The 13,986-nt window shown below is 38.0% G+C and overlaps 1 protein-coding gene across 3 annotated transcripts in view; it reads left to right on the top strand.

Moving 5' to 3' along the window:
• The window catches only part of TBC1D4 (TBC1 domain family member 4), a 220,791-nt gene that overhangs the window by 188,998 nt on the left and 17,807 nt on the right, over window positions 1-13,986 (top strand). For all 3 annotated transcript variants that reach the window (XM_082602289.1, XM_082602290.1, XM_082602291.1), the window contains exons 11-14: window positions 903-1,063; window positions 3,094-3,303; window positions 6,920-7,078; window positions 11,626-11,784. In XM_082602289.1, coding sequence (XP_082458415.1) covers window positions 903-1,063; window positions 3,094-3,303; window positions 6,920-7,078; window positions 11,626-11,784 — 689 coding nt within the window. The remainder of the gene's footprint in view (window positions 1-902; window positions 1,064-3,093; window positions 3,304-6,919; window positions 7,079-11,625; window positions 11,785-13,986) is intronic.

Here is a 13,986-nt window from a genome sequence, read left to right as displayed (position 1 = left end):
TTCTTGCAGAGAGCCCCAGCAAAATTTAGAGTTCTCTTTCCTAGAAAATGAAATTCTTAGAGCAGACCAGCATTTCTGTATGTTTGTTTCACAAAGCACCAATGTAGAAAGATGTGACATACCCAGCTGCCTACCTCACCACCCCAAAAAGTTAAGGAAGTTGATTCTGGGGTCAAATAATTTAAGTAAGTTAGGGAATTTCTGTATACTATATCCCTTTGGAGAATCACAGTGCATGCTAGCATATTATAGTCTCTGAGAAGTCCTGCTCTAAAGAAATCTGCTTAATGTTTTAAAATGTAACCTATCCAATCTCACTTGGCCACACTTTTTTCTTTAATATATCGCCTAACAATAATCCCAAGGTTGACTCTTCTGCCTTTGTTCTGGTTACTTTCTATCACGATCCAGCTATTAGTAGCTAACACTCTGGAGACAGATTTAACAGTTACAGGCAACTAGAAGCTATCTTGTCAGCCATCCTATAAGAGCTCTAAGAAAAGCTCTTTAAGACACTTTTATGAAACACTGACGTTGTTTAGAATAACTACTAATTTTAGTTTGTAGCCAATCTTAGGAAAGCATGAGTTCATTAGTCAAGCAGCCTTTGCTCCTCTGTGTAAGTACTTCCTTTGCTCAGGCTAGAACCTGAAATGGGTGGCTACTATGGAATGAGTAGAAACAGGTGAGCTTCTGATGACTGGGCTGTGGCCTGGACTGCATCTGACCCAGGATGTGGTGGCCTGGGTGACCAGTGTGCCTGCTGATGCATCACTCCATGTTGCCTGTGGCTTGTGCTTGCCCATGATAGAACTTGGGAATGGCTTGTGCTGCCATTTTGTTGTGAAGGATCATGTTATGCAGTTCCTCTTACAAGTTATATATTTATGTGCTTTCTACAGTGATGGAGAGGGGAGAAAAAGGACCTCGTCTACCTGCAGCAATGAGTCCCTGAACGTTGGAGGAACCCCTGTCACTCCTCGCCGAATTTCCTGGCGGCAGCGCATCTTCCTTAGGGTTGCCTCTCCCATGAACAAATCTCCCTCGGCCATGCAGCAGCAGGGTTCGTGTGATACTTACTACAGTTACCCCTTACTAGCATTGTAAATTAGGAAATGGAATGTGATGCTTTGTGTACAAAGAGATTTAAGTGATTACAGTAGAGAAACAACTTCCCTTTTTATATCCGATATAGTGGTTAAAGTGTCAGATATCATTAGAACCTATTAGACATTCAGCAAATCATGCTGAATGGATGGATGAATGGATGAATGAATGAATTTTCAAAACGTGTTTTGGGGCCTGCTTCATAATGCATAGGGAACTAGCATAGTGATAGAAAAGAAGTCATAGATTTTTTTATTATTAGAAAAGCAACATTCTTTTACAAGAGTCACACATAAAACAAAGTAACATAGAAATATTTAACAGTAGAAAAGTGGATGCAGATACACTAGGCAAACATCAATCAAAAGAGAGTAGTGGCAGCTCTCTTTGCATATCAGACCTATAAGAAATTAAAGCAAAATACCCAAAGGCGCAAAGTAAATGTAACAGTAAACAAAAAGATTTAACAATGGTGAGAACACTCATAATTATATAGCTTGGAGAGCTAGAAAATAACACTAAGCAAAATTTGAGGGAGAAATAAATAAATAACTCTCATGGGAGATTTTAACATATTCCTCTCTGAAAATTAAATATAGAGAAATTAAACATGGATAATATTTGAGAAACACAGTTAAACAAGCTTGATCTGATATTTGTATAGAACTTTGCCACCTATAGAGAAAGTTCATTCATTTTCAACACACATGGAGCAGTCGTAAAAAATATTTATGTACTTGGCTATAAAGATTTTTAAATGAATTCCAGATAATCGTGTTATTTATACTATATTCTCTGATCACCCTGCAAAAAGAAGGAAGGAAGGGAGGAAAGGAGGGAGAAAGAATTAGAGGACAACTGAAAAATTTCATGTTTGGAGGCTGAAAACTGTATTCCTAGAAACTAGAAGGAAGAAAATATGATCAGAGCCCTACAAATCAAAACTGAGTGGTATTTAAAGGGCAGTTCTAAAACCAAGAAAGCCAAAATTCAAATGTACTAAGTATTCAATCCATACAGTAAGATTTTTTTAAAAAAATTATTTATTAAGGAAGTAAGTAATAAGGGTAAGGGCCGAGGTCAATTAATAAAGAAAAAAAAAGGAAAAAACATTTCTAGAGATAAAAGTAACTCTGTCTGGGGTGGTCAAAGAAAGCTTTACGCAAAAGTTATGTATTTATTTAAACTCATTGCTGGGAGAAGCATCTTTCAGAAAAAGGGACGAGAAAGGCTCTAGAGTCATTGTGGGTCAGGGAGTCATGAGAAATTCAGCATCATGAGAGCAGAGGTGGGCAGATGGAGACAAGAAGTTGGAAAGGTTACTTGAGGTCAAAGTCTGAAGCGGTCTACGTGCTATTCCCGGGAGTTTGGACTTTGTTCTATGGAATATATGCATCCATTGAAATGTTTTAAGACACAAAATCATGATTGTTAATAGGAAAATAATTGGCAACCGTGAAAAAGATGGTCTAGAATGGAGGGAGAGAATGAGCTCCGGAAATTGGGTTATAGTGTTGCAGGAATGAGCAGTGCTGAGCTGAGCCATGACCAGAGTCGCTCAGCTGCTTTTCTCTTGACAGATTCTGATGGTAGGTATAGACCTTAGGAGGTCACTAATGCTTACTGACGTACTCTTTTTGTTTTGCACAGAGAATATGCCCAGAAGAATTGCAGAAGTGTTGAACTCTGGGGGAAACCCAGGTCATTTTAGAGCACCTATCTTATAGGTCATTTTATGCAGAAAGGAGAAGTGGTGAAATTACATATACTTTCGTTTGACTAGGAGAGGGAAATCTGGAAGGGGAATTCAGTCTAGCGAATTTACTTAAATCATTATTAGTTCCAGAAACTGACAGTTACTGGGAGAGCAGCTTTGTGAACAACTTTAAAAGTGGAATATAGGAGGAGAGAGCGTCAAGTCCAGAGAGAACTTCTGTAGTCTGGGCTACGACTTAGGAATGCCTCTCACTGTTTTCTTCTCTGCAGATGGACTGGACACGAGTGAGCTGCTGCCACTGTCCCCTCTTGCCCCACCCATGGAGGAGGAACCGCTGCTTATATTCGTGTCTGGTGACGATGACCCAGAAAAGGCTGAAGAAGGAAAAAAGTCGGAGGAACTGAGGAGTTTGTGGAGAAAAGCTATACACCAACAAATCCTGTTGCTTCGAATGGAAAAAGAAAACCAGAAGCTTGAAGGTTAGCCATTCAAACAGGGCTATGATATCATATGATATGATACTATAATCTAAAGGTGTCGTTTGTTAATGCTATTGCCCTCGCTCCACACACACACTCAAACTCATTCTCGGACTGTATACACACTTTTACCAGAATATCTACTGATTAAAATTGTTTAGTTCTATTTCGTGAGGCGGTTATGACATGGGAAGCTGACCAGCTTAAGAAATTTGCATTTTTGTTTAGCAGATTTAAAACATCAGACATCCTTTGAGTATATTTGGGCGCTAGAATAATAGAAGGTAATAGAATGTATATAACGAAGTCAATGTGTTTAATACGACTGAAAGTTTCATATCATCATGTATTACTTTAAAAAAAAACCTTAAATATGAAAAAGCAAATTCTCTTCTTTTAGAGTATGATTTTCAAATTTCAGGCTAATTGTATTCATAGTATGATAAATATGCCTATTTCAAATAAATTATATTGTATCCATTCCAACTAATTACCTATTATCAAATCAAAGTTTCTATGTTTTGTTACTGTTTTTTAAATTTTCTATTTAAAAAATCATATTGAGGGCTTCCCTGGTGGCGCAGTGGTTGAGAGTCCGCCTGCTGATGCAGGGGACACGGGTTCGTGCACCGGTCCGGGAAGATCCCACATGCCGCGGAGTGGCTGGGCCCGTGAGCCATGGCCCCTGAGCCTGCGCGTCCGGAGCCTGTACTCCGCAACGGGAGAGGCCACAACAGTGAGAGGCCCGCGTAACGCAAAAAAAAAAAAAAACCATATTGAAATCATCAATTTATAAATGGATAATTTATAACAGCTATTGTGCTGTTCGTAGTGCTTTATTGCTAAGTGTTTGCATACCAACCGCTTTAGAATGTGTTTTCCAGACTTTAAAATAATAATGTTATTTACGCCAGTGCTGATAGAATCGTAGACAGGGAGATGTGCAGATGGTACCAAAATCTGAAAAATTTATTAATGCCATTTCTTGGGCAAATCATTAACATGAAAGGGCCTTGTTTTTCACATTTATGAAATGAAAGATTTAGCTTAAGTGGGCCTTTGACTTTTAAGATTATTGGAAAATGTATAATCTAGATTTTTCTCTGACTTGCTTTTATTATGCTGTCTTCCAAAAAAAGCCTTTTTTTAGTACAGGCAGATATTCACACTTCTGTGTTCATCATCTGACTTAAGATTCCTTTTACTATACCTATTGCTCAATTAAGTTGTTAATATTTTTTTAGTTTGCTAGGGCACAGCTATATTCTTCTTTTTTTTTTTTTTTTTGCTGTACGCGGGCCTCTCACCGTTGTGGCCTCTCCCGTTGCGGAGCACGGGCTCTGGACGCGCAGGCTCAGCGGCCATGGCTCACGGGCCCAGCGGCTCCGCGGCATGTGGGATCGTCCCGGACCGAGGCACGAACCTGCGTCCCCTGCATCAGCAGGCAGACTCTCAACCACTGCACCACCAGGGAAGTCCAACAGCTATATTCTTATATATATTATTGCTATGTTCTTAGCAGAATGAAAAGTACATACGATTTTTAAACATCCTTAGGAAATAAATCTTCTTTTCTTTCAAGTTAAAAATGCAATTAATTGTTATTAACATAGCCTTTAAAAGTTTGATGTGATCAATGGTATGCCTACTCAAGCTTCCATAGATTTTGAAAGGAATTGAATTTATGTTTTTTATAGTTGATTATATCTTGAACTAATGCATAAACAGAAAAAGAGGTTGAAAAAAGATGGTTATGACTCCCTTAAAACATTTAAAGCATGAAATTGTATTTCATTAACAGTTGGGAATATGTACAGTACAATATTATATTAAATATTAATGGATAATTTTAGAATCAGACTATTTGAACTGGAGATTAGAGATTATTTAGCTCCATTCTTCATTCTGCAGCTGAGTTAGTCACTGGCTTAGGGAGGCTAAGGAAATTAACCTAAGGTCAAACAGTGGTGTACTTGCAGAACAAGTATTAAAACTCCAGTTTATTTATCATGGTTCTTGGGCTTTTTCCCAGTATGCCATAGTATTTCTCAACTATATGTGTTAATATAAGGAAATGGATAATACAAATGACTCTGTGTATTCTGTGTTTTATATACGACTATATAAATTGACAGAATAAGAGAGGAGGTGACATTTAGTATATATGATCAGAAACCTCTGTTGGTTCTATATTTACTTCTGTACTTAAATAACAAAGACAAAAAATAGCTTAACCCGTTAAAAATTTATCTAATGGATAAGCATTTCTTCAAGGTTCTTTGCTCTTGCCTAGTTAACCAGGGCAAATATTAACTGCTCTTACTCAGCACTTTATCCTCAGGGCCTGTGACTGGCACATAGCAGATGATTATTATTATTTTAAATGAATAATGATCTAGAGAAGGTTGGAGAAAAAAAAAATCTGAGGAAATTTTGTTCTTTGTCCATTGTGGAAAAACATCATTAATAAAGTTATATTTAGGATTATATTTAGAATGATATTTGTTATTAACTTTTAAAAAATTACTTGATGATCATAGAGAAATATAAAGCAAATATCGAGAAGCAAAGCTAGACTGTTAGAAAGCCATCTAGTGGTATCTAGGAGGAATTTTTTGTAGTGCGATTTATCTTTTGATTATATCTGGAATTTTAAGTAGACATTTTTACTGGCCTGTTGGAATAGCAGTCTATTGTAAGATATTTTAATTCTTTTGAAATGGCTTCAAACACTAAGTAAAGAGTAATACTCATTCTGCTATTGTTTTTGTGCTGTCGAGGACTTTGGATGCATGACAAAGATTTGTGTTGCAGCAGGTAAGGTGGTTGAGCCCTGGAGCTTGAATGGATGCAGATTACTCTGAGAGGCTCCTGTTCAATGTGGTCCTAATGAAAAAGAAGAAATACACTCACATGTTTTTTTCTCCCTTCTCCTCTTTTGGAATCGATTCTTCAAGATAAAGACCAAGTACAGATAGTGGTTTGTTTTATAAGCATTTCTTTTAATGAACTCTGGGCTTAGATTTTAGACCATCAAATGAGAGAAAATTCTGTATTATTTTGAAAAATGAAAGTAGTGTTAGCTTCAGAAAAATGAATTTTCCTCTTAAAGGTTATTAAAAATGGACACAGGAATATATAACCTACTGTTGTTAAGGGCAGTATTGGTAACTCTGGAAATAGTTATAAAAATGTATCATGTTATCATGATCAGATATTTCTCAAATCAAGGTTAGCATGAGGCATTGTTTGCTCATATGTCATATATAAAATATTAACATTTTAATGGTGTTTAAAATGATGCAAGCTGTCACTTCTGTGGTTATCTATTACATTTGTCAAAAAATTGATATTTCAAACATGGTTTGTTTTTTATGCTTAGAAGACTTATCATCTGTAACATACCGAGTAAAACCTCCTTAGGAAGTTATTCCTCGTTTTTTTTTACATGAAATGACTCAGAATTTACGAAACCTTTCATGTATCCTCAGGTTTTTTTTTTTAAGTTTTCTTTTTGAGAAAATGTTATTTGGTATGGTTTTACAAATGCAATGAAATATTACAAATATTGTGTTTTAAAAGCATATAGGTCTTATGTAAATTCTGTCTTCCTTAGCAAGCAGAGATGAACTCCAGTCCAGAAAAATTAAATTGGATTATGAAGAAGTTGGAGTATGTCAGAAGGAGGTCTTAATAACCTGGGATAAGAAGTTGTTAAACTGCAGAACTAAAATCAGATGTGATATGGAAGATATTCATACTTCACTTAAAGAAGGTATCCTGGATCATCTCAATCAATCTTTTTTCTTTTTTGAAAAGCTTCAGAGATTTGTTTGATTCATGCAGCCTAGGCATAATTTCCTCTTCGTGCTTTGCCTATAAAAAAAGGAGAGGACTTTGTTTCTGTCTGTAGTTGGTGACTGTATTGGTAAGCACATGGTACTATTGGAGATATTCTGTCCCTGAGGAGATAGCAGGCACCTTTTCTACACAGTTTCTTGCCTCTTCACCAGCTGTTTCAAGTCAGTGTTGTTGTTTGCCAAGGAAGGATCACATGCATTAGTACAAATCTTTGATCATATCCGTAAAAATATCTCAGGCTTTTAAACTTGACTCATTTCTGTCATTTGCTCAGAAGTGTTTATTTATAAATATATGTGTATATTCATGTACATGTATGTGTTTGTACAGATATATATTATTAGCAATCAGTTTTCCTACCATCTATTCTTTTATTTATTTTAGAAAAACGCTTTTATTTAGCCTTTTATTGCATTTCTGCTCTGTCATATAAAATGACTGATATTTAAACATCTTAAATTTAAAAGTAAAACTAATATGTGAATTGCTGAGATGCAATTTCTGTGACTCAGATTAACGGTATTAAAATGAGAATCTCTATGACCTGCATAAATAAAGATCCCAAAGTGCCCAAAATAACCTGATCATGAATCTTGTTTTAAAAGACTATGGTAATGTGAAACTGCTGCCCAATTAAGTTTAAATTAAAATTAATTTTGTAAGATGCTACACTTACAAACCTGATACATGCTCTTTTTTCCTTGAAGATATGGAAATCCCAGAGATTTTCGCTGACTGCGTTACTTGGGAGACAAAATAGTGGCTAATAGAATGTGTGTGAGATGTAGAGCATACTGTGCTTTGGTATGACTCAAAGATGTTTTAGGGGTGCTCATCTTCCCATTTCTTATAGAACAGAGTTTAAACTTCTTAGCACCGTGCCCAAGGCCCTCCATGATCTCTCCTTCCTTCATCTTTCATCTCTTTTTTTTTTTTTTTTTTTGCGGTATGCAGACCTCTCACCGTTGTGGCCTCTCCCGTTGCGGAGCACAGGCTCCGGCTCAGCGTCCATGGCTCACGGGCCCAGCCGCTCCGCGGCATGTAGGATCTTCCCGGACCGGGGCACGAACCCGTGTCCCCTGCATCGGCAGGCAGACTCTCAACCACTGTGCCACCAGGGAAGCCCTCATCTCACTTTTTAACCTCCCCTGCCTTGTAGCCTGTGCTTCAGGGATGCTAACTACTTTGGGTCCCAGTCGGGCACAGGCTATTTCTTGCATGGATGCTGCAGCTCTCCCTACCCTCCCTCTTGCATCCTCTCTACCTTCTCCCCATTTCCCATCTCCTTTCCTTTCCATCTTATCTTCTTCTCCCTCCTCCTTTGTCCCCCTCTTTCTCTGTCCCTCTCAGGGCCTCCGCACATCCTTCTTCCCGAAGTGATTGCTGCCTGCACTCCCAGCCTGGAGAACCGTATTATCTCTCAGCTCTCAGTTCAAATACCATTTCCTCAGAGTGCCCCCCTCCCGCAGTAAATTAGTTTTGTTTTATTATTCTTTCTTATGATTCTTTTCCTTTAATTGTGCTTATCATAATTTATAACTTTGTATCTATGTGGATATCTGTTTCATGTTTTCTCACTCCACCCCCCATACTCCTCGCACCTGAGAGAGCATCTTGCATAAGTTATTTATTGAATGAATGAATGAGACTAATTTTCCTGAGAATGGATTTATTCATCTCTCAGTGATGAGGTATCCTCAGTGCCATGCTCTATGCTCTGCTATATGTTAGATGCTCAATAAATATTTAATTAAAGTGAATTACTTTCTTGTAGAATTGTTACTGGATGGGTAACAAGACAGCCCTCTCCTGTTATCAGTGATTCATTTAATGGGCTAATGAAAGTTACCCTCTAAAAATGACTTTTTGCATGAGATCATTCATTCATTCATTCAACAAATGTATAAGTAGAGAGGTATATTCTTGGACTTCATCATACAGAGATGAAAGTATGCTAACTATTCTCAGGGAGCTCACCCTCTAAGTGAGGAAACTAGACAAACATACAGTATGGTGCTAACTGTAATCCAATATGGTAATGGTGCAGTCTGAGTCACAAAGCATATGAAAGGGACTTCTTACTCCTAGAGATGTTAGGGAGAGTTTCTGCAGAAGAATGGTATTCAGGCTCAGCCTTAAAAGACAAATAGGGCTTCCCTGGTGGCGCAGTGGTTGAGAGTCCGCCTGCTGATGCAGGGGACGCGGGTTCTTGCCCCGGTCTGGGAAGATCCCGCATGCCGCGGAGCGGCTGGGCCCATGAGCCATGGCCACTGAGCCTGCGTGTCTGGAGCGTGTGCTCCGCAACGGGAGAGGCCACAACAGTGAGAGGCCTGCGTACTGCAAAAAAAAAAAAAAAAAAAAAAAAAAAAAAAGACAAATAGAGGTACACTAGGCAATCAACTGGAGGAGCTTGGAATTTCATAAAGGCAACAGTAGGAACAAGAAACTGGAAGTGTGAAAATCACCATTATTATTGAATAGGCATTAAACCAGAATATGATTCATATCATAGACAATACTCTAAGAGATAGCCAAGAAATTTCACCCTTTACATAACCAAGTAGATAAAACCATTAAATACAAGTTCTCAAAATGAACAATAATTAGTCCTCAAGTAAGTGGACTTACCAGTACAATTGATCACACATAGTTCATCCTAGATTCACCTGGTAATTTGGATGACTATCGGTGTTAAATAATTGGCTTTATACAATAAAAAATAAACAGCTTCATCATGGCTACCCCTCTGAAGAACCAAGAAGATAAAAACATCCTACATTCTGGGTTATTTATACATTCTAATTTTCCCTACCTACTATGAGCCTGAGTCCATAGAGAAAAGAGAATCAGGTTCCATAAGGGCACTGAAATATTTTAAATTATAGCCACTGTGCGTTTTTTCTTCCCATTAGGATGATGTTTCTATTATCTTCACTGTGTCCTTATTACCTGTACTGAAGCTGACATCTAGTGTGGCTCTAAATTCATTGCCACATCATAAGACATTTTACAAATAAATATTGTTATATAGCTTGAAATATTTGGAAGGGAAACATTTATTTTCAATAATAGGACCATAAGCTTCTTATGGTCCCACACTGAGTATAGCTAGATACTTAGTATATACACTTAGTGTGGCAGGGAATGGAAGGTGATGGAACTAAAAAAAGGTAGTTTGGAGGTATACCCTGTAGAGGGCCTTAGAATTCATGTTCGTGAGCCTGAGTTATGCCTTTTGGACAATAATACTTTAAGCTTCTGCAAACTGTGACATTGCATCCCAAAGAGATCAGTGCCATTAAACCTTTCTCTACCCAGCTGGAGTCTTTTTGGACTGAAAACAGTGAAATAAAGTTGCCTGCACTGTACAGAACTGAATTCTGTCCCTCCCAGTGCTGTACCTCATGTCCCTTGGCATAAAAAAAAACCATACTTTTAGCATACTTCGAATTGCTTGTTTTGGTTTTCAAGCAGACTGGAGCTAGTGTTTCATTATACGTGAATATAGCAATTATGCTAGCTAGTTTCTTCTCAAAGGCTGAATGATGTTCTGGAGCACTGCCTGCATAGTGTACTTACCATTTTTATTATTTCATTTTCTTGTGGACCATATAAGAATGCTACTTAATTCTCTTTTACAAAGTTACTTTTTTTTTTTTTTTTTTTTTGTGGTACGCGGGCCTCTCACTGTTGTGGCCTCTCCCGTTGCGGAGCACAGGCTCCGGACGCGCAGGCTCAGCGTCCATGGCTCACGGGCCCAGCCGCTCCGCGGCTTGTGGGATCTTCCCGGACCGGGGCACGAACCCGTGTTCCCTGCATCGGCAGGCGGACTTTCAACCACTGTGCCACCAGGGAAGCCCACAAAGTTACTTTTTAATGACAGCTATTTAGAAATCAGAGTATGAATATTAGCATTTATTACCAGCTTCAAACCAAATAAAAGGTGAAAATAGGCAGTAATACATTTCAGTATTTCAGAATTTGGCCTCTGAAACTAGAGTTCTAAACTGCACTAGCTGTGAGAACTTGGGCAAGTTACTTAGCTTCTTTCTGCCTCAGCTTCGCCATCTGTAAAGTGTAGATAATAGTAATTACCTGCCTCATTAGGTTGTTTTCTGAGCACCTGTGAATAAATTAGGTGCAGTTTCTGTAATTACAATGCTCAGAAACTAACTGTTCTCAATAAATGTTGTATTAGGTTCTCAGTCAGTGGTGGCCGCCTTTCTTGTTAATATTGCCGTTATTATCCTTGTTATTTGAGGGTTTTCTTTTGCAAGACACCAGCTACAGGATTAAACTTTTCAAAATATGCTTCTGTCACTACATCGTACTGTGTGATTATAGGGTGGAACGCAGGACAGGAGAGCTGCCTATTTTCAAGCATTACATAGTGAATTAACTGTGATTTAGCACCTTCATTCCAGTGTTCAAGACCTTGCTTTCTTATCTCTTTGACTGTAGGTGTTCCCAAAAGTCGACGAGGAGAAATCTGGCAGTTCCTAGCTCTGCAGTATCGTCTAAGACACAGATTGCCTAATAAGCAACAACCTCCTGACACATCCTATAAAGAGCTTTTAAAGCAGCTCACGGCTCAGCAGCATGCTATTCTCGTGGATTTAGGTACGTTTGCCATATTGATTATAATTTACAAAAGTAAATAATAGGTCCTTTTGTTGAGTTTTGGGGGGTTTTCTATTTGGTTTTGGTTTTGATAAAGACAATCTGTTGGTCTGCAGAGTTGCTGACTTTGTCCTTTCCTGAGGGCAAGTTGGCCTTATGTCTGGTTGAAGATACCCTAAATGGCTGAATATAAAGTGAAGTTTTCATCCTCAGACTTGCCCTCTGAAAAATCTTGTATTTGAATCATTGTAAAGGTCATATTATTGGGTGCCCTCAGTTCCTGTTTTTCGAACAACTGACTTTTTTAATTAATTAATTAATTTATTTATTTATTTATTCATGGCTGTGTTGGCTCTTCGTTTCTGTGTGAGGGCTTTCTCTAGTTGCGGCAAGTGGGGGCCACTCCTCATCGCGGTGCGCAGGCCTGTCACTATCGCAGCCTCTCGTTGCGGAGCACAGGCTCCAGACGCGCAGGCTCAGTAGTTGTGGCTCACGGGGCTAGTTGCTCCGCGGCATGAACAACTGACTTTTGTTTGCGATAGATAATTATTAGCTTGGTCAACACTGGTCTTGAAATAGGTGAGAATAGGTTTAAAGGGGCACCAGAAAATTTAACAAAGGTCTACTAAGTATTCCTGGACATATTGCTGAAAACAAGCTTTTGAGTAAACCTTTAAGAATCAATGCAATATGTGGTTATGTCGTGGAAATCATGAATACATCCTTATAGAATGAAAGAAAACTTAGCTGTCCTAATGTTATGTGCATTTCCAGTGGCAGGCATCATAAAGTCATCCTTTTAAAAGCTGAATTTCAAGTAACTTATGGAAAGTAAAAATGGTGTGATTTTAAAAAGTATATTGTCTCTAATTTTCCTCTAAATTAATATATTTTATTATTTAAAATATCTAACATATTGGATTAATGTTGTACATTGACATTTGGATTATTTCATCTGTATTCCTAAAGGTGGATATATTTAAGGTGGCCAGATACGTTATTTGAGCCCATTTGGGAAAACAAGGGATTACTTTTTATCCGGGCTCATCTTATTTTAGGATATATAATAATCACAGGCCAAAACAGACCTCTGCTCCTGTTAGATGACAAACAGCTTTTGTTGGGAAAAGGCCAACTCAGTTAGTAGTTTTTGAGCCCAATAGAATTGAAATGGAGAATTTTACAGAGGAACTGAAAACTTCAGTTTTTGTCCCGATTCTATCACTGAACAGTAGTTTTAGGCAAATTACTTTGCTTCTGAGTTTCAATCCTGTCTCTTAAATGAGCATAGTGAACTAAGCAATCCGTAGGGACCTCTGCAGATCTGTGGTTCTGTGACTGGAAATTGATAATGAGACTAGAAATTGGGATGTCGTATTTAGAGCTAGTCAAGATATCCTTAAAGAGAAGGAGATGATGAGATCACATTACTGGTCGGAAAAAAATGGAGCTAGAATTAATGTCACGGATGGACGGTGTATTTATAGTTTCCTGTAGCAAGCATTTTAAGTGAGAAAGTAAAATGATAATTTTAAAAATTGCTTATTTGACTTTGCTTGTAGCCATCTGTGTTTCGTCCGTGTGTTCTTGTTATATTCTCATATCTTCCCCTTATTTGCTCTGCAGAATTAATCTTATCAGTTCCTAGGTGAAAAATCACTTTTAAGCATATCTGGTGGAAAACACTTAAAAATCTGTCCTTCTTACAAGTTCTAAGTGACATGAGTAATCATTTCACAAGGAAGTTAACGTCCCCTTCATTTTCATGGCACAAGGAAAGTCCCAAAGCACTCTATACAGCTTTGGTGGTGAAGATGGGTTTGTTTCAGCGTTTAGTACCAACTTTTTAGAACATCCGGGACTAACTTGCTTGCTGAAGTGTCTCTATGGTAATTTTGTACACAGAGGTGAATTTTAGAGGGGAATTTATTTAAAATCAGCTTGACCCTTCACTATCCTTGACCTTTTTGGATGTACTGAAAAAAGAACAGAGGTCTACGTGGCTCATGGAAGTAGTTTAAGAAACAGAAAGCCAAAACTATTTGAAAAAAGAAGTATTTCCTGAATAATATGCTGAATGTAAAACAAAACAACCCTAGGAAGTCCCTCTAGTGTCATAATACAAGAAAAGCAGGAAGGAGTCTGCTACGGACCACTAAGATTTCTTTCTAAATCATGTGATACCTCCTGTAGAATTCTGAT

This window comes from Mesoplodon mirus, assembly GCF_964341445.2.
Source record: "Mesoplodon mirus genome assembly, chromosome: 17".
NCBI lineage: Eukaryota > Metazoa > Chordata > Mammalia > Artiodactyla > Ziphiidae > Mesoplodon > Mesoplodon mirus.
Note: the sequence above shows the minus strand (reverse complement) of the source record. Positions and strands in the feature narration are given on the sequence as shown.